At 44.6% G+C, this 27380-nt stretch overlaps 2 protein-coding genes across 2 annotated transcripts in view; one reads left to right on the top strand and one right to left on the bottom strand.

Moving 5' to 3' along the window:
• The window catches only part of LOC144805924 (uncharacterized), a 223253-nt gene that overhangs the window by 163456 nt on the left and 32417 nt on the right, over nucleotides 1-27380 (top strand). The window lies entirely within an intron of this gene.
• LOC144805930 (uncharacterized) lies at nucleotides 15875-26934 on the bottom strand. Its single transcript, XM_078672402.1, has 2 exons — nucleotides 26881-26934; nucleotides 15875-20016 (listed from the first exon to the last, which is right to left on the bottom strand). Exon 2 carries the CDS (start codon nucleotides 18675-18677, stop codon nucleotides 16548-16550), a length of 2130 nt encoding a protein of 709 aa, XP_078528528.1. The 5' UTR covers nucleotides 18678-20016; nucleotides 26881-26934; the 3' UTR covers nucleotides 15875-16547.

Here is a 27380-nt window from a genome sequence, read left to right as displayed (position 1 = left end):
TGTAACAAAATAGGACAACTATACTTGAAATGACCTTCTCCTTTGCAATATGAACACTGCTTGGGGCCTACAGGGACACGTGGCTGAGTGTACTCGACTCTTGGCGAGTTCCTCTGATACTGTTGAGGCTGCTGAAAATTATTCTGGCCATTATTATTTTGATTACCACCACCACGTGGCGGATAGGCTTGCTGTAGCAAAACCTTTGTTTTCAGCTCTTTAGTTTTCTTTTCTACTCTATCTTTCTTGTCCTTGTCTCTATTTTCGTAATATTGTGCAGTAGCCAATATCTGCGCTGAAGATGACACAGCCCAAGAACTTTCCGAATCCTTTAACTTTTTACACAATTCTGGAAGCAGATTGTGCACGAATTTATTGACAAACAATCTCTGACCACCTTCTGTGGTCATATCTTGACCGCTGTGGTCGACAAATGTTTCTTCAAACCCGGTGAAGAAATCGGAGACAGTTTCTTCTTTCTTTTGCTTGCATGCAGATAACGTATCCCAATTTACGCGTATTGCAGGCATTATCGTTTTCATGTAATCAACTATTCTACCAGGGAGTTCTGCTATCAAAGGCTCAGGCTTAGCACCATCAACTTGTCGGGCATCTGCAGCAGCAATATTAGCCCATGAGTCACCTAATTCCTGATCATGATCTGTATGACGAATTTTACCCCATAAAGGCTGTGGAACAACATTCCCAAATAACATATCGATATCGGCTAAAATCATTATGCATGACCCAGCAGTTTGTGACAACTCTTTGTAATACCCTGCAGGATTTTTACGCGGATCAGGTAATGTCTGTTTAAGTGCTAAAACTTCAGCTCGCTTCCATGGGACATGTACCCATACACGCTGAAAGTGTGGCAGAATAGGTGGGTTAACAGTTATGTCGCCATCTCTCCATTGTGGGGGGACTTCTCTCATGGAGTATTGTTGCGCCTTTTTCCTACTAGACGCACCAGGTTCAAATTGTGATCCAGAACTGCTCCCCTTACTCCGATATGATAACAATATTTCAACCGCTTGCTCTACATCGGGACCTACAATCATGCCCTCTCCAAACCTAAACCGTACACGACACAATTATTGCGGGTTGCATTCCAGATCATTGTCTTCCAAATCCTCGCAAAGGAAAACACACATCTGTTCAAAATAATATCTCTGCGTCGGTGCTTCCCATTGATGCAAGACTTCCATGACAGACTCTACATCATACTTCACAGTGTCCATCACCCATTTCCGTGCCAAACGATTCAGTGAGTCTCTCTCTTGATAGTCAGGCAGTCGACTTCGCAACTGTCTTCGTTCCATTTTAGGGGTCGTAGTAGGCGACCCGAAAAGAGGTGAGAAAAGGTTAGTGACAGTGCTGGCCATTTTCTGCCGAATGGAAGGTGAAACTGAGGGAAGAACGGGTGGAACAACGGGGTGAGATAAGGCAGGAGCAGAGACAATAGCAGAGGAGGCATCAAGAGACATAGAAGGAGCACTAGGCAAAATCGTAGAGGGAGCATTAGGAGAAGTAGAAAGTACAGTAGGCAAAATTGTGGAAAGCGCAGGTGAAACAGGTGTGATCGGTGGGCCTTGAGGAGGCTGCACCATAGGGATAGGAGCCAGCTGGAGAACAGCTGGTGAGTGCTGAATAGGAGGAATAGGAGGCGCAGGTTGTACAACTAAAGGTTGCGGGGGTGCCGTGGCATTTTGCGCATAGGGGGGTGGTGAACTTAACAAATGTGACATCAATGGATCTTTTTCACGCTCTTTTGCTGCCTCTTGCTGAAGAGACGGCAAAACTGGATAACATTTATCTATTGCCATTTTACGTTGCCTGTGCAACTGCTCACTCATCTGCTCTTCTTCATTGTCTTTAAACTGCATAGCAGCTTGCATTACTGACATTCCCCCTTCTCTCTTATTTTTCTTAGCTAATTTGATTTCTTTTTGTTTGGCCTCCTTACGCCATAGGCGAAAAGAGTCAAACATCGCCGGCCGGGCTTTCTTTTTGAACAGTTTAACTTCAAGGTTGTCTAAGATTTCGGCATCAAAGCTACCATATTGGGGCCATTTTAAAACACCATCTTTCCTTGTGTATTTGATCCACACTTCATTGTATGTGATGGGGCCTACTCCGTGTTTGACATATAACTCGTAGGTTGGAGTTCCAACCGGAGGAACCGGACATGAGTCCTCCAATCGGGAGTCCCTATTATTACAACCAAGGCAAAACAAATTTCCAAGTCTAAGACTAGGCATCTTCGCTCTCTAGTCTAGTTCCAAACTTCAAAGGATTATCGATTACGATATTTCTCGTGAATACACGAGTCCTTCGGTTTTGGTGCTTGCAAGTACCAACAATTATCCCAAAGGATACCCAAGGCTAAGACCAACTAAGGACTGGGAGACGCTCCACTTATACTTAACTGAGATATCAATGACGTCACCAGAAGACTCATCTTAGTGTTTTGCTCTACCAAACTTCAAGGGTCCAAATCAGGGCGATAGCCAGGGCAGCAGTCCTTGTAGCCGTCGGGAAGCGGGGAACATCGCAGCAAAGACCTTCGGACCACGTCGACATGCAGGGGTCGATGAGGTGGTTGGCCGTCCTCTGGAATTTTCACACGAAGCTCCTCACGATCCTCTGGCTGACTGGTACCACTGGAATCGCCCCAAACGTTGGGCGCCAGCTGAGGTACTGGGTTTTTAAGAACCGGCACAGAACCGGTAACCCAGCGGTGTCAGGGTACACCCAGAGACCTCGGGTTCTTCCTGATCCAGACCACAGAAACTCAAGAGTCTTCTAGGTGAAGTCAAAGATCGATTTATTGGCTGCAACCAAGGTAACAAGTATCCTAGAAGTACAACACACGGGGAAGTATATTCTCAGGAGACTGCTCGAATTTACAAAGTCAGGCTTCTCTCTTTATACAGAATATTCGGCTTCAGGCAAACATTCTTCGAATTTGCAATATATCATTTACAGGTTTTGGTTACAAAGGAAAAGCAGAGTCATGATGACATGTACATATTTCACGTCGTGCCGCCATGAGAGTGGAAGAAAAGAACAATAAGTGACACGCACTGCAATCTACCAATATCATTCCATGTACCATTGTCCTACTGCTGATGTTTCGCCATCTATCATAGCAGATTCTTCGTTTAAAATCTTACTCAACAGTTTGTTTTGCATCATACCTACTTACATATGTACTGTTTCTGACCCTACGACATCTCTGGCAGACATGTTGTGCTGTCTGTTGCTACATAAATAGGAAATCGATTGCTCCTGCAGGAAGAGTGCAGTGTCCTTGCAGTCAGATGCACTTGATTGGAATAAAAGGTACCATGTTTGTTAGAAAAGCTGCAACTATTAGAATAATAACATAGCAAGAGCAGTGCATACAATGCAATCTCACAGATCAGGTACTAGAAAAACGTGACGCAAACAATGCAATAACACAGGCCAGGGACTAGGAAAATATGATGCCAGCAATGCAATAAAACAGGCCAGGCACTAGGAAAACGTGACGCAAACCATTCAATAACACAGGCCAGGCACTAGGAGAATCTGATGCAAACAATGCAATAACACAGGCCAGGCACTAGGAGAATCTGATGCAAACAATGCAATAACAAAGGCCAGGCACTAGGAGAATCTGACTCAAACAATGCAATAACACAAGCCAGGCACTAGGAGAATCTGACTCAAACAATGCAATAACAAAGGCCAGGCACTATGAGAATCTGATGCTAACAATGCAATAACACAGGACAGGCACGAGGAGAATCTGACGCAAACAATACAATAACACAGGCAGGCACGAGGAGAATGTGACGCAAATAATTAAATAACATAGGCCAGGCACGGGGCATGGCTTGGCAGCCGATGTGATATTGGTGTAATATCCTTGGCATTTCTAGTTGAAGTACTGGACAGTTTAGACTTGTAGGTACAGGCTGCATTATTGTCTTTAATGTACTCTTAAGTGTCTATGCGGTACTGCAATAAAGACAGCTTAAGAGATTATTTTTGATTGCTCCGGGGTCCACACACATGGGCGGGACTATTCACTAGATTATGACTATAACAGAGATACCCCTACTACAGAACTGGAGTTACAGGTAAGAAACTACTCCATATGCCTCAAGACCAGGCTGGGGGTATCGTCCTCCTTACACCAGTTGTTGTCACATGGGTCGGTGCCCAGTCGCCAATTTTTCGGTCAGCCTCTGACATGACCCCTAGCAATGGGTTGGGCCCAGGAGGCGTTAAGAGGAAGCGCCCTTTGGTTGGGGGCCCTTGTAAACGCAGAAAGAACATTGGATCGTAGTCATCTTCAGCAGTCCACTCAGTAGTGCCTAACGTGGATGCTATTTCGTTAGACATGCTCAAAGCGGCCTTGCTGTCAGCACTTGGAACTAAATTGGACCCCATCCTACTACAACTTTCTGCACTGGAAAGCAACCTGTCTGCACTGATCGCCTCTTTGCAAGGGGACCGTGTCCTTCTCTCCACAAGTATCCCTCCTACAAGGCCTACGATCTCGACCACCATTTCCAGTCCCAGTGGTAGTGGCACGGAGGTAGGAGACAGAGCAGTGTCTATCACAAAGCAGCCTAGTCACATGGTAGGAGATACAATGCCACCTATTATGCTCAGGACTGACCCTAAAGACCGTCCAGCCAACCGGAGGGGGGCGGGGGTCACCCAGAACTCAGTATATTTTCAATCTCTGCAATCTCAGGGTTTCAAAGTGGGCGGATTGTACAGTTCCGATGACAGGTGGGAGGGGCTGGAAGCCATGCCCCGGGGACTAGAATAACTATTCTCCTAGTTTGGGCTCTGTTCATCTCCTACCTGAGTCCACTCCGCTTGTTGTGGTGTGAGTACCATGCCTCAACCCCGGGACCAAGGAAGACTTTTACCAGCTGAACAGTAAGGTGGTGCACTGGATCAATTCCAACACTGACCCTGGGCTTAGGGTGGAAAACCAAATTCTCATGGTGCACCGGACACAGTGGGTTGGTAGCGCCAAGAAATCCTGACTGGGGGACTGCATTATCATCAATTTTAACAATCCAGTCATGGTCAACTGAATCTTAAGCACGGTTGCCCAGTCTAACTACAGGTGTTGGAACTCAGCAATCTTGACACTTCTACAGTCCCCATTATTACCAACTACGGTCCCAGCGCGAGCGGCTCCAAGATGTGGGCCATAGGGGTCGTGCAGAGGGGATTACAGGAGTAAGCACAGGAAATAGGTTTACTCCTCTGAGCTCATAGGAAGATGGAGATTGACGATGTGTGGATCCCTAGGACCCTGTGGCACCCGCATCCCAGGGAAATGTATCGCCACCGGAACAGGCATGGAGTGTGAATGGAGGGTGTAAATTTCTTTCTTGGAATATCGCGGGGCTGGAGAGTAAGATCCAGAACACCGAATGGTTGGCCCTTGTTAAGAGTTTTTATGTGATATGCCTTCAGGAAACTTGGGCTGTAGACAATATTTATCACCTGGATGGCTATAAAACACTCCTCATTCCAGCTACCCTGTCCAGGTCAGGGAGAGCCAAGAGGGGGCTTATCACCTTTGTTTCTCTAGCTGTCCTTGGCATCTCCGCTACCTTTAGGATAGTGGGTTTCTGTTGCAGTAACCCCCCCACTTTTTGCTAGACTACTGATGCACTTTTTCTTGGTGTACCCTGGGTCCCTGCCAATCAGGTTCCCAGAGCCTTTGTTCTTTCCCCAAAACTAACCCAATTGACATCTCTGGCTACATGTCAGACTCTGGTAAATGGTACCACAGGTACCCAGGGCACTGTGACAGAGAACGCCTCTAAGGGCTGCAGCACTTATTGTGCCACCCTTAGAGGCCCTGTACCCTGACACTCACACACTTCCTTTGCAGTCTGCGTGTCTTGGTGCAGAACAAACTGAAGAGTCGACATGGCACAAATCCTTGTGTGCCATGCCCACAAACCACTGCCCTGGCATACTTTCAATGCCAGTGGTGAGGGTACAGGTGCATGAGCCCTGTACCCCTACAGTGCCCAAGGCTATTCCCGCGCACTGTAAGTGCAGTGCTGCCATTAAGAATATATGGTGCTGGGAGCTTGTCATTACGAACTCCACAACACGATATTGGCTACACTGAAGACTGGGAAGTTTGATATCAAGCTTCTCAGCATATTAAACCCACACTGATGCCAGTGTGGGATTTAAGGTAAAATGCACAACAGAAGGCATCTTAGAAATGCCCCCTGAAACTCGACAAACTCCGAGTGACCTGACTGAGTGGCTGCTTAGGCTGCCACCACCAGACCTGTTTCTGGACCCCTAGGTCGAGAGCTTGATGCTCTCGGGGGTCTGAAACAATGCACATCCTGGGACGAGGTGCCATGCCTCCACCCCCAGGATGGGCAGGGTTCACGAAGGGGAAGCTTCAAAGGCATGCCACCTTTGTGAGACTCTCCAGACCATTTGTCGCTTTCAGCAACAGTTCCCCTCTGGTTCTACCCCCCACTTTGGGCGGGAGAACCCGCGGGGAAAACAATTGAGGAAGAGAGGTGTGCCCACCTCTGCCAACTCCACCCCTAAGGTGGGGGAGGCGAGGTGAAGCACTACCTCGAGTCCCTGCCATCTTGAGGATGGGCGGACCCAGCCAACCAGGGACAGGCTTCAGCCCCACTCCCACTGGAGAGTGGCAGAATAGGGGGTGTACCCACCACAGGGGAATGGACCCATTAGTCCCTACCCTTTACCTACCTTTAATGCCCCTAAATTTCATATTTAGGGGCACCCTGAACCTTCCTTCCTCAGATCCAGCAACAACAAGAAAAGAAGAGAAGAAGGACGAGAATCCGTGCAGAGCTAATAAGAGGACAACGCCCACTGACTTGGCCCCAGCCCTACAGGCCTGTCTCCCCTAGAACCTGCTCCTGCGAAACCCCGGCGTGTCCAGTAGCCAGCACCCTCACAAACCCCAGAGGACCTGCCTTCACTTTCAAGACTGTTTCTCTTGTGAACACCGCACATGTTTAAACTGCAGCTTCTGGTGCCAGCCAGAAACCGCGAATCCAGCCCACTGTGCACCTGCCGAACCTGGCACGAGCTTGAGTGAAACAACACCACGAGGAGGTCCCCCTGGCAATCCTGACTAGATATCCAGCGACCCCTGACCTGTCTCAAGCCTCCAGACGACGCCTGCAGCCTCAATCCAGAGAACCCCCTACCGCGACCAGAGCGGGTAAGAAAAACTGATGTTGAAAGGGCCCCCTGCACTCCACGCCCCACGGCCTTGTGTGCCCAACCCAGCGGTGCCTAACCAACCCTCAACATCCCAACTTACCCCTCGAAGTGGTGGTCGCTCCTCGAAGATCCTCGTCCCCGAGCCTGCAGTGTTTTGTTTGTCCCGAGAATTTCCATTGAAATCAACAGGGCACCCGACCTCAAAACAGCCCCATGCGCCCGGCCGCCCTAGTGCCGCTGAGGGTGCACCTTTGGTCCCCAACTTGCCCTGAGCTAAACCCTAAGCGCTTTGCTCCCATAATCCCGTGGCCTGCTTGCCAACGGCCACAAACCGGTGCTCCCCTATTCTCCATAGAATAACATTGGGCCTCAACATTCTGCACCCGGCTGTCCTAGTGCCGCTGAAGGTGTAACAACAGTGCATCACTGACCCTGGGTCACCCCTGAGTCTAACCCCAGAACCTGAACACCCACAGTAGATTACTTACCTGAGAACCGTTATTCTGTTTTCCCTTCATAGGATAACATGGACACTTTTTCTCGAAAATGTTTTTAAGTGTGGAGTTTTGAAACCTCAAAATAGTCTTTAAAAAATGCACTAATAACCAAAACGTGTTTACTTACCTGTTTCTAGGGAATGTCTCAGTGCTGAATCTAGGTATCCAGCATTGAGTTAGAAAAGTAAAGCGACAAGTAACTTACCTGCAATTTATTGTAGAAGACCATTCATTTCAATGTGCTGCTCCAAAAAGTTTCCAAGTGTGGTGTTTTGAAAACTGAAAATATTCTTTAAAAATCATGTGAAGAACCAAAACGTAATTACTTACCTGTTTCTAGGAAATGTCCCAGTTCTGAATCTAGGTATCCAGCACTGAGTTAGAAAAGTAACGTAAAAAGTAACTTACCTGCAATTTACTGAAAAAGCCTATTCATTTCAATGTACTCTATTTGCTAAGTGTTGCATAATACTGCTCCCCTGTAAATCAAACAAAGTACAATTTCTACTGCATACTTGAACTGTGTTCATACAAGTAAATTATTACTGCAAAGTATTTTTATGCTTACCTGTGCCAGACTTGCATGGTTCTAGAAATAAAACAACAGTAATTTTTTTATACAAAAACAATTGGCCTAGAGTTCAGTTCTTGAGTGTGTGAATTCATTTTCTGACTGAGTGTGTACATCAAATGCTTTACACTGTCCTCTGATACTGCCTCACTGCTCGACCAAGCTACCACTTTAGAGAGTACGTTTCTATCTAACTTTTAACTCTGCCTACCTCTGGAGATCCTTGGACTCTATACACACTGTACCTCACTTTAGTGCAGTATAGAGAGACAGTTTCTTACACTACCTCACTATATGTGTCTCTCCCAATTCACATGTGATGTTGTTGTCCAGTGGAAAGAGCAAGCTACTTCTGGGTAAACTATTACAACGCGGGAGTTACACACTCGGATGAGGGCTAAATAACTCTGTTGGCGTCTGTACTTCAGGATAGCATCCTGAAAGGTCAGAGTTATCACTACATTTTTCTAACAGGGGATTTTAACACTCATGTGTGTGGGGACATAAGGAAAGGAGGAGTGGAAGCTATGGACTGTGCACGACAAGCAGGCTTACACACGGAACATACTCCCCAGGGTATTGAGCTTAATTCCATCTTGCTTGAATTTGATCTAACATCTGTAATGAATAAGCTGCCTCCAGGGAAAAAAGACATTACTCCCACCTTTTTGGGAGATGTTGTGAGACCTTTATTGATTTCACCTTTGTATATACCCCCTTTTACTCTCTGGTTACCGAATTTTCTGAGCAGGCGAGTGAATAAAGTGACCACAACCCCATTTGTGTCTCAACAGGTGGGACCCAAACACTCAGACACACCAAGGTGGACGGGGGGCTGGTGCCCCCTTAAAGAGGTGGAAGCGGGAAGGAGCGTAAAGTGGGGGTGTATTGTCCCAGAGGTACTCCACGAGTCCCTTTTAACTCGATGTCGCAGCGAGTTTGCCACCTGTCTCGACGATGAGGCAAGTGCTCTGAACATCATGGGTGCATTTGGATCCATGTCTACTGTCATAAGGAAGTTTCTACGGGGCCGTTAGCAACCAGGTCCACAATGGTTTTACTCGGCGTGCTCCCAGGCTTCCAGGAACCTGTGACAGGCCTTGGGTGTTAAACCCCGAGACCGGGTGGAGGTCAAAGGCCTACGAAGAGGATATAAGACTGCTCTAGCAACTCGCGAGTCTGTCCTGAAGGAGGAGGCCTGGATCGATTTAGTGAAGGCTAGTACACTGCGGAATAGCTCAAAGTTTTGGGGTATTATTAACAGCCCATCTGTTAATCTGGAAAATAGAGCTAATTTACTGGATGCCCAAATCACACAGGACGATTGGGTATATCATTTCGAGAGTATCTTCCAGTCGGATACCCCTCCAATCGAGGGGCAGGAAAGGGTGGAAGGCAAGTCGGAACTTTTTTTCACCACGCAAGAGGTATTCTGGGTCTATCTAAAAACAAGGCCCTTGCGCCAGATGGGATCCCACCAGATCTCTACATCGCCCACTTAAAAACCTGGGTGCCTGTCCTCACAGCTGTCATCTATGCTGCAGTCCAGATTGGCCGCACAAATTCTTGGGCTTTATCGATTATAGTCCCGGCATTTCAAAAGGGATAACGGGACAGTACCTATTGTTATAGGCCCATTTCTCTGCTGGACTCTGTGGTGAAGGTGGTGGGCCACATGGTACTTGACACACTTGTATCATGGGTTGATGAAAACAACTTTTTATCCGATATCCAATACGGCTTTCGCCCAGGTCGTTCCACTGCGGAACAGTGTTTAAACTTGTACATGGTTCTGAACAAATACACTGTGGCTCGTTCCAGCCCCATATACCTAGCCTTCGTGGACCTGTCCTCAGCATTCCACTGGGTCAATAGGTCCAAGCTGTGGCAGTTGATGTCCTCCATTGGCATTGACAGTAACATCATTTTTATTTCTGAGGGATCTTCACCGTGATAATAATCAGTAGGGAAATCATTTACAGGGTAGCATGGTATCCCTCACAATAGCTCCAGGAGTCACAGTCCACACAATGTACGTTTTGTTCCCCCTAATTCCAACTTTACATGTACCCCCAATCACCTGCCCAAACCTCTCCATGCTGATGCCAATGTCGACCTCCGTCATCCCACAGACCAGATTTGTGGCCCCTTTGAAAGTGCCCATACAATAAAAATGTTGCAGTTGTAAATACATATCAACTACCATTTGTTGCGTTTGAAACATTTTATTGAATAATAAAACCTAATAAACATGAGCTGATTATTAAAGCAAAACAAAACATCAGTTGCCATACACATAAGAGACGAAAGTTGTACATAAAAATCAAAATACTGTAACACAGCAAAGTTATGTAGAGCACAATTCTTAATTTCGGGCAATCTTTAAAGTTCAACAATAGAAACGTTCATAAAGAACAGGAAAGGAATGAAAGAAGGTGGGATACAGTGGTTTCATTAATGTAATGCTTCCTACATATAGAAAAACAAATACTAATTATTTTCCTTAAGCAATAAAGTCCTCACATTAAAATACTAAGAGAAATATATTGAACAATGAACATTTCATGTGTAATTAGAATTCAATTTGAATATTTTAACCTCCTCAGCATTATTTTTTTTTCAGAACCAAATTTTTATTGACATTCGAAATACGATTCCGAGACATCCACAGTACTCCGAACACCGGAGGAGCTGTGAGCATGTAATCAAGAAGCAAAATATAGCAATCAGTACAGTAAGCAGGATAAGGCATTAACTTTGAACTACCCCCACCCCCTCAACCCACCCTAGCCCTGGTCACGATGGTCACCTGGAACTAAGCTAATCAGTCTATACAATATCGGTATTACACTCTCCTCCTCGCCCCGGTTCTCAGAACAATCGGTCTTCAGTTGCATCTTGCCGCGGCGGCGGCTGCAGCCACAGCCCCCTGTATTCCGCCCACCGCTTCCAAATTTTATAGTGCTTTCTGGGGCAGCCGCGGGCCTCAAACACTGGACGTTCCAGTCCCATATAATAGTCCAAGCCCCTTTTCCATACCTCAATCGGGGGAGCCCTACTCCTCAGCATTATTTGACTCATGATTACAACCTGAATGATTTATGGAAAGGAACCGCCTCATGGGGTTAAAAATCACATCTTTTCCAACAATAGGATTACAATGATAAACTTGAATTTCAATTCAATTTATTGATTTAGGCCTTTTTGGAGATCAACAATTTTAAATAAATTTTAAATCAAGCGCACGATTACCAAAAAGGCATCCTGGCACTATTGTCATTTGAAAATCTGACAGTACGGAATATAAAATACCTAAACATTTGCCTAGCAGTTAGATGAGAGCATTAAACTATGGGCTGAAAAGAAAAGTCTTAAGTTCCTTCCTGAACTCCAATAGTTGAGGCTGACCTCAAGTGATTGGATAGAGTTCCACCATCTGGAGGTGGAGTAGGAGAAACGTCTCCCTCCCCAATGGACACTTTTTATTCTGGGTACACATATCTGCCTAGTAATGGGCAGCCGATGGAGGTCTTAAATGGCTTCAAAGGCTGAGCAGAATCTGGGGAGGTTCTTCAGCACTCTTGCTGCCACATTTTGGACGGTTTGCAACTTATTAAGAAGACAACTGGGAGTCCATATAAAGTTCAATAAAATTTTCCCTTTTAGATACGACAACAGCCAGGATAACACTTTTCCTAAGCTCCATGGGAAGGAAGGGCAAGATTTTCTTTGAATGTTTTAACATAAGGAAACAGGAAGAGGTTACCTGATTGGAGTGGTCAATAAAAGTGAGGATTGAGTCAAAGACGACTACCCAAATTTCTAGCCTTCTGGACTGGGAGTGGAAGGGGCTCGAGAATGTGTGGCCACCAAAAGGAGCTCCAGATGGAGGAATACTTACCAAATAGCACTAACTCTGTTTTTTCTGTATCCAATTTTAAGAAAGTCTTCTGCATCCAATTAGCAATGCTAGTCATACTTGTTCTAAAATCTTTTGCCACTTTTTCAGGTTCTGCAGTAGCCGATACCACTATTTGGGTATCATTGGCATAAAAGAATGCAGAGAACCAACAGGATCGAACTAGTTCAATTAATGGAGTGCTGTAGGCGTTAGACTAAGTCAGACTTATTGAAGATCCCCGACACCCCACAAGGAAGTGAAAATGGGGCAGAGGTAAAATCTTCCAAAGGTACCAATTGCTCTCTGTTTGACAAAAACAACCTGGTCAGTTTGAGAGCAGTTTCTTTGATGCTTATACTTACTAAACGGCTTACCAAATAGAAATGGTTAACTGTATCAAATGTGGCTGAAAGATCCAATAGGATCAAGGCCGTTTAATCTCCTCTATCCATAATGGATCTGATCTCTTCAGTCACTGCCGATATGGTTGACTCTGTACAGTAGTAGGGTCTAAAACCATGTTGAACAGGATCCATACAGTCCGTATTTTTGAAGAAGGCGGTGATCTCCTGATTCATGGCCTTTTCTAATATTTCATCGGGAAGAGAAAAGACCAATTTGGATCTGTAGTACTTTACATCTGAGGGATCAAGGGGGGGGGGGGGGGGGGGGGGGAGTCTTTAGAAGCGGCAAAATCGATGCCTTTTTCCAAGGATCTGGAAAAAAGACAGATCCTACCACCCCCACCCAAACTGACCACTACCCTACCATTGTATGGGCAAATTGGAGAGGCGCCGATCTACCGTCCTGATGAGACTACGGTAATTAACTGGAAGGGTCGAAACATTGACTATACAGGGACTATTTCATATATATTATGTCTTCTAAGAATCGCCTTTGCTTAACTTGTATTGTACAAAAGTATTTACAGCCCTGTTTTTGTGTACAAAATGTAGATCGGACTGTTTTATCATCATATCACTTTCATCTTGAGCACTGTGCAGTCATCACTCAACGATTTATATATACCCTTGCTGCTGAGAATACAATTAGAATTTTGGAAATGAAAAGACTTCATCTGAATTCTAATCATGATAAAAATGGTGAATTAATATCTGCCCAGGGCCTGCATATGTGATACAGACCTGTGAGATAATGAAATCATAGACCTCTGTAGTTGTTCACAGAGCGAATGGAAAGTGCTTATAGGAGTCTCTGCTTGTCACTTCTGGAGCAGAATGATGTCGACACTGAGTTGGATGTTGTCTCCTACTTTGCTTTAAAGTTGGAGGACCCAGTCTGGCGTGTGGGGGATATTCACAAGGTGAGGAATCTGCAGGTAAAGGAGTATCCACCAGAAAGAGCGTTACCGAAGGCAAGTAAATGGTTTGTTATGTTTTCATGGTGTCGTATATTATCTCATTCTGGGTGGTGAACTCTGCTCGCGGAGTTTTCCGCGGAGCTCGCATAGTTCCTAAAAACTCCGGTCCATGGAGCCTAACGAGGTTTTTACTACACTCGAGCTCTTCAACGTCATGTGCCGGATCGGGGAAAATCCACATCCTGATGAGATTTTAACTTGCTCGCGCCCGCCATGGTCTAGTTGGCGAGCAAAATCAACCTCCTGGGGACATTTCTCAAAGCGGGTGGTTGGATTTTTCAATGCGAGTGGTCGTGGCAGGTCACAACCACTCGCGTTGAGAAACCTTCCTTCACATTGACAAAGCTGCTGCTCGAGTAGAAGCAGCTGCTACCTCTTGCGCTGCACATGGTGCCATTCGCGATTATTTTTACAGGGCGGGACAAACACCAGGAGATCAAAATCACCACAAACGGCATGACTCTTACCCACTCTGCTGCTCGCTGAACTCCGTGTACACCGGCAGAGTTTTTTTATCACTTTGCAGAGTTCCTCATTGAGGAACTCTGCATAGGCTTAATCTTATCGTGAAAATATAGATATCAGTCATATGTTAAGAAACAAGGGTGAGTAGAAACCTTTTGGGTGGAGTAAAATTTATGACATTATTATTCTGATTTGTTTGGCAATCAGTTGATTTTTGCAACCACTAACACTACTTTGTCTAAAGTAAAGACCTTGAGAGTTTTGTAACTTTCAGATACTCAAATTGTGAATTCTGTTGCAATTAAAAATATTTCCAGGCCTGAAATTTCTTTGGAGGTTGCATGCGGGCAGCCTAAATTATCCTGCAAGAGTTTCTTGATGAATCCTATTGCAACTACAATATGTGCTCTCTCATGTAAAGTCAGATTGTTAGAAGCTTTTCTGCAACTCAAGATACGCCTTACTTTTTACCTCATGTGGATGTATTTCTCATGTTTAGTGAGATCTCCTTTCTGAGTAAAACGTTTCTGGCTTTCCCCTCCTGTATAAGGCTTTAGTCCAGTGTGAATTCTCTCATGTGAAGTGACATTGTATTCAAGACTAAACCTTATCTGACATTCAGAAAACACATAAGGCTTTTATTCCCCCGTGTGAGTTCGCTCATGTCAAGTGAGAAGTAATTTGTAACCAATACTTTGCTTGCATTTCGAGCACTCATAAGGTTTTACCCCAGAGTGGGATCTCTCATGAAGCATAACTCTGTATTTCAGATTCAAGCTTTTATGGCATAAGGATTTTCGCCAGTGTCAATTTTCTCATGGTGAGATAGCGTTTTTCTCTGCAGCTTTTCTGGCATTCAGAGCACTCATAAGGGGGCCGATTCTGATCCTGGATTTTTATTTTCCATACAAATAGGATTTGTATTTTTTTCCATACAAATTGTAAAAGTCCCTTCCAACCCGTGTAGTACCATTTGTCCGGGAAAAATACATACAGATCGGCCCGATCCTTACAAATCGGATAGGGAACAGTTGTACTACACGGACTTGTAAAAAAGACCATACAATTTGTAAAAAGGCTGTCCAACCCGTCAAGTACGATTCGTACTGGGTTGTCAGCATACGATTTGTATGGATAATGGTCTGTATACGGGGAATGACTCGTACCGGGCAACGAAGCCAACCCATATACGCCTCCTACCCTGGTATGACTCGTTCTGGGGGTATGACTCATACCGGGGTACGGGTCGTATAGGGGTATGAGGCGTACAGGGGTCCCCCCACATAAGAGGCGTGTGTATGGTGCGTACCCGAACATCGCGCATGTACGCACCGTACGTATGCGATTTTGGGGTATGGTGCGTACATATGCGATTTTGGGGTACGGTGCGTACATACGTGATTTTGGGGTACGGTGCGTACATACACGATTTTAGGGTACATACACGATTTTGGGGTACGGTGCGTACATACTCTATTTTGGGGTATGGTGCATACAGATGCGATTTTGGGGTACACTCGATTTTGGGGTACGGTGCGTACATACGTGATTTTGGGGTACAGTGCGAACATATACGATTTTGGGGTACATACGCGATTTTGGGGTACGGTACGTACATACGCAATTTTGGGGTACGGTGCGTACTAACGGGATTTTGGGGTATGGTGGGTACATACGCGATTGGGGGTACATACGTGATTTTGGGGTACGATGCGTACATGCACGATTTTGGGGTACGGTGCGTACATACGCGATTTTGGGTTACGGTGCTTGTACGGTGCGTACACGACCAGTACCCCTCCATCGCGTATGTACGCACCGTACCCCACTTTCCGTGTCATCCGTACGCACCATACATACACACCGTACCCCTGTATTCATGGGGTGTATGACGCGCACATGAGGGGGTCTGTCTCGTACTGTTTTCGGGGCGTACAAGGTTTTTCCGGCACTTTTTGGCTCTTGTAAAAAAATTAGCCGTACGGAGTGCCGTTTGTACGAATCGTACTTGCCGGGTTGTAAACTGCTGCCGGGAATACATGGGAACGCCGCGTACAGAGCAATCCGAATCGGAATCGCTTGTATATACGAGTTGTATGTTTTTTTTACAATTTGTATGGAGTGCGTCTATTTGTACGGATCGTACTTCCTAGGTTGTAGGGGCCTCCTTACAAGTACGAGTTGTATGGGGAAAACGCTCCATACCACGATTTGTACAGCGTTTTTCCAGGATCGGAATCGGCCTCAAGGTTTTCCATCAGTATGGAGTCACTTATGGTTAGTGAGGCTGTGCCTATCAAATAGGAATTTCTGGCATTCACAGCATTGGTAATGTTTTACCCCTGTGTGCGTCTGCTCATGTAGAGTGAGATTGAGTTTAAAATGTATGCTTTTCTGGCATTCGGAGAACTGATTATTTTGATGGTGTGTTTGGCGCTTGTAACCATCTCTACCCCTGAATCTTTTCTGACATTTAGATCACTGATAATTTTTTTCACCAGTATGGATTCCCACATGTTCAGTGAGATGAGATTTTTGGCTGAAACATTTTTGGCATTCGGAGCACTGATAAGGTTTTTCCCCAGTGTGGATTCTTATATGGTAAGTGAGACTGCGTTTTTCACTGAAACATTTCTGGCATTCAGAGCACTGAAAAGGTTTTTCCCCAGTGTGGGTTCTTATATGATGAGCGAGACTGTTTTTTCCAATGAAACATTTGTGGCATTCAGAGCACTGATAAGGTTTTTCCCCAGTGTGGGTTCTTTTATGCTGAGTGAGACTTCTTTTTTTAATGAAACATATCTGGCATTCAGAGCACTGATAAGGTTTTTCTCCAGTGTGGGTTCTTATATGATGAATGAGACTGTTTTTTTGACTGAAACCTTTGTGGCATTCAGAGCACTGATAAGGTTTTTCCCCAGTGTGGGTTCTTATATGCTGAGTGAGACTGCTTTTTTCACTGAAACATTTGTCGCATTCAGTGCACTGATAACGTTTTACCCAAGTGTGAATCCTTGTATGTTTAGTGAGTCTCATTTTGTCACTGAAACATCTCTGGCATTCAGAGCACTGATAAGGTTTTTCCCCAGTGTGGAATCGCACATGTGCCGTTAGAAGTGATTTAACTTTGAAATCTTTTGGGCATTCAGAGCACTGATAAGGTTTTTCCCCAGTGTGGAATCTCACATGTGCATTTAGAAGTGATTTAAGTTTGAAATCTTTTGGGCATTCAGAGCACTGATAAGGTTTTTCCCCAGTGTGGGTTCTTATATGCTGAGTGAGACTGTGTTTGTTTATGAAACATTTCTGACATTCAGAGCATGGATAAGGTTTTTCCCCAGTGTGGGCTATTGTATGTCGAGAAAGACTTCTTTTGTCACTGAAACATTTCTGGCATTCAGGGCACTGATAAGGTTTTTCCCCAGTGTGGGTTTTTATATGCAGCGTGAGATGTCTTTTTTCATTGAAACATTCCTGGCACTCAGAGCACTGATAAGGTTTTTCCCCAGTGTGGGTTCTTGTATGCCGAGTGAGGCGGTCTTTTTGACTGAAACATTTGTGGCATTCAGTGCACTGATAACGGTTTTCCCCAGTGTGGATTCTTATGTGCCGTGTGAGAGTACTTTTTACACTGAAACCTTTTTGGCATTCAGAGCACTGATAAGGTTGTTCCACAGAATGGGTCATTGCATGTTGAGAAAGACTTTGCTTGTTACAAAACCTTTCTTGGCATTCAGAGCACTGATAAGGTTTTTCCCCAGTGTGGAATCTCAAATGTGCAGTTAGAAGTGATTTAAGTTTGAAATGTTGTGGGCATTCAGAGCACTGATAAGGGTTTTCCCCAGTGTGGATTCTTGTATGTTCAGTGAGTCTGCTTTTGCAACTGAAACATTTCTGGCATTCAGAGCACTGAAAAGGTTTTTCCCCAGTGTGTGTTCTTCTATGCCGAGTGAAACTGTTTTTGTCAATGAAACATTTCTGGCAATCCGTGCACTGATAAGGTTTATCCCCAGTGTGGGTTCTTCTATGCCGAGTGAGCATGTTTTTGTCATTGAAACATTTCTGGCAATCCGTGCACTGATACGGTTTTTCTCCAGTGTGGGTCCTTGTATGTAGAGTGAGTCCTCTTTTGTCACTGAAATATTTCTGGCATTCCGAGCACTGGTAAGGTTTTTCCACAGAGTGGGTTAATACATGTCGAGAAAGATTTTGTTTGTTACAAAACCTTTTCTGGCATTCAGAGCACTGATAAGGTTTTTCCCCAGAGTGGATTCTCATATGGTCAGTGAAATAAGATTTACGGCTGAAACTTTTTTGGCATTCAAAGCACTGGTAAGGGTTTTCTGCAGAGTGGGTTAATGCATGTTGATATAGACTCGGTTTGTTACGAAACCTTTTCTGGCATTCAGAGCACTGATAAGGTTTTTCCCCAGTGTGGATTCTCATATGCTCAGTGAGATAAGATTTACGCCTGAAACTTTTTTGGCATACTTTGCACGGAGAGTTTTTTCCCCCAGTGTGGATTCTCATATGCTCAGTGAGATAAGATTTACGCCTGAAACTTTTTTGGCATACTTTGCACTGAGGGAGGTTTTTCCCAGTGTGCATTCTCTCAAATTCAGTGAGATGAGATTTATGGCTGAATCTTTCTTGGCACAGGTAACTTTTTTCTCCAACTTGGGTTATTTTGCTTTGATTAAGGTGGGTTTGAACACTGAATTTGTTCTCACAGCCCGTGTTTTTATAAGGTGTATTCCTTGAGTTACATTTAATTTTCTCTTCCTTATATGCCACGGTAAGAGTGAACCCGATTTTAGAGTCGGGCTTGTTTAGATAATGTTCAGTATTTATCTCTAAAAGAAATTGTGTGTTTTACACTTGAATTGAGCAAAATATGTCTAGAAGCAGCCCTGTAACACCTGTCGAAATGTTTCTAGCAGATAATAGTCTTTTGGTTATAGCCTCTCCGGCAGCAACTTATTTTGTGACTGAAGTTGTTCTCAAATCTATTTGTATAGGTTCTTAGCAATACAGTAATAAGGTGTTAGTCTGATATTTAATTATTAAACTGAGAAGTACCTTTTTGCACTGATGTAATGGCAGTAACTGAGAACATTAGAAAATGCACAGTACTATTGTGGATCACGAGTCAAAGAGCATCAGTTCCTTTTACCCTTTTTATGTTTGGTGTAAGGTGTAGTTCTGAAGACGAGAATTTATTTACATTAGATATAGCGCAATGGTGCTCATTTAATCAGTTTTTACACATCACTCCTGCACAACAGATAATGTCGAGGCGATTTACATAGAATTACAGAACAGAAAACATTAAAAAGGAAACATTCTGAGATGGTCATGAACACAATAAAGTGGTGGATTTTTAGGTTTTCGCCAGAGTGAGCAGAGTGGGTCGTGGTGTTCTATTCAGAGGCAGATAGTCTCAAACTTGCGTAACTGGTTAAAAACGGTTGTTAAACAAAGGTGATTTTCCAATATTTTGATTGTTTGCTTGTCAGCTTTGGAGTCTTCTTTTAGCGTCTTTTCTTTGATGGTCTGCAGAAGAAACCTTTTGTTATAACTTTCTTTTTTGCAGTGTCTGGAATTAGATGATGCTTTAGATTAACGTTATTCCGTCATGCTGCAGCAATTTGTCTTTCTGATAATATTTCAGATGAGGATGCTGTGATTGGTCTTTCTGGCATTATTCCTGATGCTGTGTGCACAGATATGACTTTGCTCTGGGTTAATGAAATGCAAAATTAGAGACTTCACTTACAGGTATAGTACTTTCCTCAGCTCCCACTTCCTCGCCACACCTAGGTTTTGGAAATTGTTTAAACTTAGAATGCTGGATGTCCATCAGTTTTTCCAAATAATCCTTCTTATGGCACTAACATTCAGTTGCCTGGTGCTAAATCTTGCTTTCTTCATGCGTAATTTCAATCACCTATAGTATTAAAATTAAATAGTTAATACATGTAGATTTCAACAAAAATAATTTACAAGCCAAATCAATGCAGAATTGCAGAATTTTGAAAATGTTGAGCTGTTCTTCAGACAGAGCAGAGTGTAGAATGGTAGCTTGAGAGTACTTGGATGAGTGAGGATTTGTAGAATTTATTAAGCTCAAAAGGATACATGTACCCTATGGACTTGTAACATAGAATCCCAAAGGCAGACATTAAAGTCATATGGACTGGCACCAAACAGATATTTAAAAAAGAATACTATTAATTAAGTTTTAATGTAGATTTCTGGGATGGGAATTTCTCCTCCACGGACAACAGGCGTTTTCCCCTGCCCTGAGTTACCACCTACTTGTAGCTGGTTTCCTGACTTTTGAGTTCTGTCCTCTGCCGGACGCAAATCTATTGTGTATTGCGAGGACTATGCCTAGACCTATCCCTCAACTATGGTCCAGAGTATGAATCAAGGGCAATGAAATTAAGGCATACTTTCATGTGTTCATTTTATTCCATCTGATTATCATTTGTTAGGTTTTTCTGCACCTGGATGTACCGGGTGCAAAAAAAAATAGGACACACTTTTTTTCCAGACAGAAAATCTTTACTGAAATGACGCAGCCAAGACTTATGCTGTTTTTTTACTAACTGGGGGAAACACACAATTCTTCCCTCTGTTAGAAAATGCTTTCCTCTTCCCTCCCCTGCTTCACCCATCTCCCCCCAACCAACCACATGCATATATATACCACCTGCTTAAAACAAGTGGTAAATAAAAGCAGGAAAACACTATGAAATAGTGAAGGGCATGTGGTTTGACAGGCAGAAGAGTCTGTTCCTCGTGGCAACTCCCCAGTCCTTGGCGTTAAACTTGTAACTGCACGTTACTGGGGTAAATGTACCACAAAACAATTACATGAGATTTTTCTGCCACTCCAGTACTGTGCAACTTCTAACAAGGGACTATGAGAGGTCTTGGACAGGTCCTGTGACCTGGAGGGTCACACCAAGTGTGCTCTTATTTAAGGCAGAGGACTGTCATGGGTTTAACAGCTAGAGCGGTGGTGGCAATGCACCCTGTTGTAAGGATCAATAGCCTGATGAGATCTTTGCATCATGTTCAGTGAAGTGGCTTCCTACTGACACAACCATGTAATGCTCCATTTATATACCTGTGCCCAGACTTTGCGCTAACATCAAGTGCATGTTTAGGGTGTCGGTGTGCGTAGCATAAATGCAATGTGAGAGTGCGACAGAGTAAACTGCATCTCCTGCCTGCCAGTTGTGTATACAAGTGGGACCATCTATCCCTCTTTTATACCCTAGTTCGAAGTCCTCTGTTACCAAGGAATAATGTGCTCTACAAAGTACCCAGGTGCCTGCTGTGACACCAGGGATGGTGTCAGCCTGACAGTCTATCTAAGTTGAAGGGACATCACCTGCAGGCTGACTTACTTAATGGGGAGCCTAAAAATCTGCCTAGAAGCCTGCCTGTTTGGTAAGAAAGGGAAGGGAGTTTGACTGTCCAGCAGGAGGACAAGGCTATCTGTAGGGCGGGCCGGAAAGCCATCCAGCAGGACCAGCTAGTCTGAGAGATGCCCCCCCCGCCCCAAGACTCTCCCAACAGTTCAAGGCAGAAAATAAAACTCTACAACAACATGATTGTTGAGGCCCAGTAGGACGATTGTGTGCTGCCAACAGGCCCATTCAAGGTTGCATTTGCCAAATTCCTAACACAACAGAGTCTGACTCTACTGACTTCCTGGAGAGCCTGTGTTGGGCCTTTAGCTGCTGAATTTCTGACTACTCTGTGTCAGAGGCCCATGAGGGACTACACTTACTCCAGTGTCGAACACCCTGTCTGAGCTTACGCCTGTGGTCCAGCCAGCCACAGTGTGGCCTCGATTGCTGACGATCGGGCCTCCAGAGGGGGCTGCACTTACCGACAGGCCAGGTGTGACTGCTACCTTGGGACTAATGATCTTCAGGCAACTGCAAAGAAAAGACAGAGTGGGTGCCCTACTGAATGCAGCACTATATCCAGGACAAAACCGCTCCACAAAAGCCTGCTGGTGGGTCACTGCTCTCTCGAGTCTTCGGGCGTGCCATTCAAGTGTCGGGAAACAGGAAAGAGACCCAGATAAGACTGACTCATCCTGTGAAAGGGTAAGACACTTACGACTGAGCATACACGCATTGGGGTGACTGGACTGACAGAACTGACCCTATACTATATTCATGATACTCCTAAATGCCCCTAGAGGGGAAGAGGGTATCAGAACCGGACGCACCTGTCTTCAGCACATGGTAGTCTGGCATGCCTGCACTATCTTTTCACCCAGACTGTCCATAAAGTTGATTTTAGAGCCGCTACGCACATAGCAGGGGGAATCTCAGACCATTCGCTGGTGGAGGTGCAACTCGATGGTCCGGTTATGGACTTCATGCTACCCCCAAGGGTTGGTCCGTGATATTTAAAAGACAAGACGGTCAAAGCTCGTATGAGAGATAGAGCAGAATTCTATTTTAAGGAGAACGGGCGGCCTGTTGAATCAGCTTGCGTGCTATAGGATGAATTCAAACCAGTGATCCTTGAGGACACTGACTACAAGGGGACAGAAATAATGGGAGAGACTTCCTGAAAGACCTGACCCTGCCAATGCTAACGAATGAGGACCGAGACGCACTAGACCAAGACTTGACATTAGACTAAATAAATAAGACAATAAGAACCTTGCAAGCAGGGCAAGCGACGGGGCCTAATGAGCTCCCCATAGAATTATATAAAAGCATGATGGATAAAATCAAGGAGTACCTCCAGAGGAGGTTTCAGACTGCCTGAAAATAAGGGTGTCTCCCAGAGGACCAAAGAATGTCTGAGGTGGTGGTCATCCCAAACAAGCATTGAAAATGCAATAGGTCTCGCATTAGGAAAGTTTGAGCTATTGGTCTTATAAATTAAATTCTTTTTTATTTATGTGTTTGTTAAAATAGCTAAATTAATAGCTCTGTCATTTACAATGCTAATAGTAATAACTTTTGCAAATGTGACACCTATAACATTTGTAATGCAACATGTTTTTTATTTACGTGACTTAGATGTATTAATATTACAAATAACAATGGCTTTTATTTTTTTTGTTAAATTAATTGTTAAATAATTTATTTAATTTGTAATGGCAATATCTTAAACTTTTGTAAATAACTTTTGTGAAGATTATATTCAGTGTTTTTTATTGTGACGAAAATCCAAGAACAGAAGTGAAATATTAACATCTTTTTTTGTGATTTGTAATAAAGCTTGAAAGCTTGAAAACAGCTTGAAACAGTGTCGCCTGTCGTGAACTGAGGGCTGTAACTCACTGTGTAATGCACTATGTAAAGGCGACCACAAAATACAGAAACTGTGAATTGAACTTTACAGGAAATGGGAGCCGAACAATGGGGAGAGGGAGGGCGGGGTGATTTATGCTTCCAGATTATGAGGTGGAAGTGCTCTGGCGAATACACCGCCCCCTCCCCACAGTTGCAAGTCAAACTTGAGCGAAGAGAAGAACATGCAGTGTTGCAGATCCTGAGCTAACTTTTGTTTACCTTTGTCAGTGGCAGTGTAATCCCTGTCAAAGATTACATGTTGTTTTTTATTTATTATTTACTTTGTGTTTCAGCCTGCCGCTAGTTGTGCTAGTTGTGTGCGTGTGTGTCTGAGTGGGAGTATTTACTCCCTCGCTCATCTTACATGAAACCGAGCTGCATAAAGCCTTGGGGAGTCCTCAATACTTAGGAACCTCCGCTGTCCCAATACTAAGGAAACAAGCTTGGCAATGAAGCCAGCTGGTTTAAAAGGGGGAAGGCTGTCGTTTCTCTGACATCCAAGATAACATAAAGCACAGAGTGATGTTACCATAGTGTAGCCCACTTCTTGGTAAAGTTAGTGGCAAGTAACAAGACGGTTGATGCATCATAATCCTGGTCATGGGCAAAAGCTGGATCAAGGTTATCCAGGCAAAGAACTGGTCACGGGCCACTAGTGCGTGATCGCTCATTTTAATGAACCAAAAATAGCTCCCCTTAATACACTGCTGCCAGGTGAGGCTTGCTACCTTCTTTTTGTAGCCTTTCCTGCCTGTCTCCTGACTTACGGAGACTTTTTTTTTCAAATTAATTGTGAATCGGCAGCAGCTATTTGGCCATTTGTGTGGGTGCATAGCGGCAAAGAAGAAACACATTTAACTGCTCCTGGAAAAGGCAGAGAATGTCCTTGTCAAAGCTCTAGGGGAGCTAAGTATTTAATTACTCTTCTATTCTCTGAGTACTTTAGCATACAAAATTACATAAAAATACATCCTACGCAAGAGTTTGTGATATTTCTCGTATGTGGCAGAAAATATGCTGCACATGCTTTCCTTGTGATGGGAAAACATAACACTCCTTGGATGCCGCTAGTTGTGCTAGTTGTGTGTGTGTGTGTGTCTGAGTGGGAGTGTTCATGTGAGTGTGAGTGTGTGTGCATGTGTGTGTGTGTGTGTCTGAGTGTGCATGTGGGAGTGCATGCATGTGAGTCTGTTTGCAAGTGCATGCGTGTGTGTGTCTGTGTGTGAGTGTGTGCGTGTGTGTCTGTGTGTGTGAAGAATTCTCTCATGCTGTATTTTGAGAAAGCTTTTGTGTATGCTGTCTATGTTCGTAAGCGCTGCTTTTAAAAAACAAGACGGAGGGAAGGCAGAGAAGGGGAGGGGGGAGGAGAAATGCGACACGGCGGGCAGGGGAGGATGACGCTAGTTGTGCTAGTTGTGTGCGTGTGTGTCTGAGTGGGAGTATTCATGTGAGTGTGAGTGTATGTGCATGTGTGTGTGTGTGTGTGTGTCTAGGTGTGCATGTGGGTGTGTGTATGTGAGTGCATGCATGTGAGTCTGTTTGCAAGTGCATGGGTGTGTGTGTCTGTGTGTGAGTGCGTGTGTGTGTCTGTGTGTGTGAAGAATTCTCTCATGCTGTATTTTGAGAAAGCTTTTGTGTATGCTGTCTATGTTTGTAAGCGCTGCGTTTAAAAAACAAGATGGAGGGTAGGCAGAGAAGGGGAGGGGGAGAAGAAATGCAACACGGTGGGCAGGGGAGGGGGCGGAGCGGGTAAAAAAAAACAAGACGGAGGGAAGGCAGAGAAGGGGGGGAGGAGAAATGCAAGGACAGACTGCTATAGCGCGATCACTTGCTTCAATAAGATCTTATCACTTCAGTTAATTTGCAGGAAATAAAAAGTCCAAGAAATCTACTACCACTAATCAAAGTAATCTTACAGGAAAAGGTGAAACAAAAGCATATTTGTTTGAACAAGACGGAGGGAAGACAGAGAAGGGGAGGGGGGAGGAGAAATGCGACACGGCGGGCAGGGGAGGGGGCAGAGCGGGGAGAGCGGTGATGAGGGTGTGAAGCAGCAGGGGCCTTTGAAGTGAAGCTAAGCTTCACTTCAAAGGTGTGGGAGGAGTGCTGCTGGGGAACAGATGGCGATTTGATAATATGCACGCGCATTTTAGGTCAATGCGCTTGCGCATTGACCTAAAATGCATGTGAATGTGATTCATTCATAAGCCTGGCTCTTTTGCCAGGCTTATGAATGAATCACTTAGGGGCAGGATTCCCTTGTCCGCAGCACCCTGAAACCTTGTGGTGTGCGTGCGCTTTATAAGTATTTTTAACATAACGTAACATTTAACATCGTCTAAATGGGACAACCTGGAAAGTCCATCTGCATTGGCAGTCCCAGGTCTCTGTTTCACTTCAAAGTCTATTCCCTGTAGGGAGATGGACTACTTTAGCCATTTGGGATTTTCACCTTTCATTTGTATTAACCATCGGAGAGGCCTGTGGAAGGTTTGAATTTGGAAGTGAGAGCCATACAGGTTTGAATTAAACTTCTCAAGGGACCAAACCACAGCAAAGGCACCCATCTAAATGGCACTTCGACGCTGATCCCTGGGGATTAGCCTTCTACTGATGAAAGCCAGTGGCTGATTTTGACCTTGTGGTACAAAAGGGGGTGGTGATGGACGGAGCATCTGAACCAATCAAACACTCACACCCAGTCAACAGATCTGGGTTTAATCCATCACCGTTCTTTAGCCCACTCTGCCACCCCAATTCAGACATGGCCATATGCAAATCAGTCTGAACCTGTGCCTCATGGGAACAGTCCAGCCCGAACTGCCAAGCCATGCCTTCCGTGGACCGGAATCAAGCTTCATAGGACCAGTTTCTGGCATTCCAGCCGTCTTCAGCCAGGCTGGCTTGAATCCAGTGGCAAAGTGAGCAAGGGACTCAACGTCTGAGCATACCCTGCCACACTTATGGCGGCCAAAAGCAGTAAAAAAGGGGGTGGTGATGGACGGAGCATCTGAACCAATCAAACACTCACACCCAGTCAACAGATCTGGGTTTAATCCATCACCGTTCTTTAGCCCACTCTGCCACCCCATTTCAGACATGGCCATATGCAAATCAGTCTGACCCTGTGCCTCATGGGAACAGTCCATAGTCTGATAGGAGCTACTACAAGAAGAGCAGAGAAACAGGACCACAGACCGCCACAGAGTGACAACTGCCCAGAAGCTGAAGAAAGAACTCTGGAACAGCAAACCTACTGCACCCTGGAGATTCTCCAGGGTAAGCAAATGATGGTAATGAAATGCAAACTGCAGCATTAAGGTCACACACTACAACATCATTCCCTTTAAACAAAAGGTAACAGCCTACAAGAAAAAACGAAACAAAAAGCCACAAAACTAGAAAATGCATTTCCAAATGTTGCAAAAGAGAAACAGTTAATACAATTGAAAAATATTAAACTTTGTTGGTACCTTAGTAATGTGCTTTCTTCTGGGCTTCACTCCATCTGCAGCAATAACGCTCTGAAAGGAGAAATTACAGCTGTGAGTCTCAAAGTCTTCAGTATTACTGGTCTCAGTCACGAAGACTGTGGTGTCGGAAGATAACTTTCTTTTATTTGGCTTTATAGTTCCACCAGTCACGCCATCGCTTTTAGCAGACACGCTGCTGTCGGCAGCATCATAACTTCAGGCAGACCTGCAATGCGGACCTCACCACACACATTGGGTGAATATTCAACAAGCATGGTCTCAGCTTCCCAAGTAGAACAAAAGAATCGGGTTGTGGAAAAGTAAATTTTGTCATGTTCTGTGTCCCTACGCCTCATCCATCATATGTTATGTGTGCATGATTAAATATGCATATGTTACTCCCCATGTCTGATCAAGACGCAATTACAGTTGTGTCCTCCTCTAATATGCCAGTTTCCAGTCCTCGTGAATACTACGAATATTAGGCCTCAAAAGGGCCC

Source organism: Lissotriton helveticus, assembly GCF_964261635.1.
Source record: "Lissotriton helveticus chromosome 1_1 unlocalized genomic scaffold, aLisHel1.1 SUPER_1_unloc_33, whole genome shotgun sequence".
NCBI lineage: Eukaryota > Metazoa > Chordata > Amphibia > Caudata > Salamandridae > Lissotriton > Lissotriton helveticus.
This window is presented reverse-complemented; position numbering and strand designations above follow the sequence as displayed.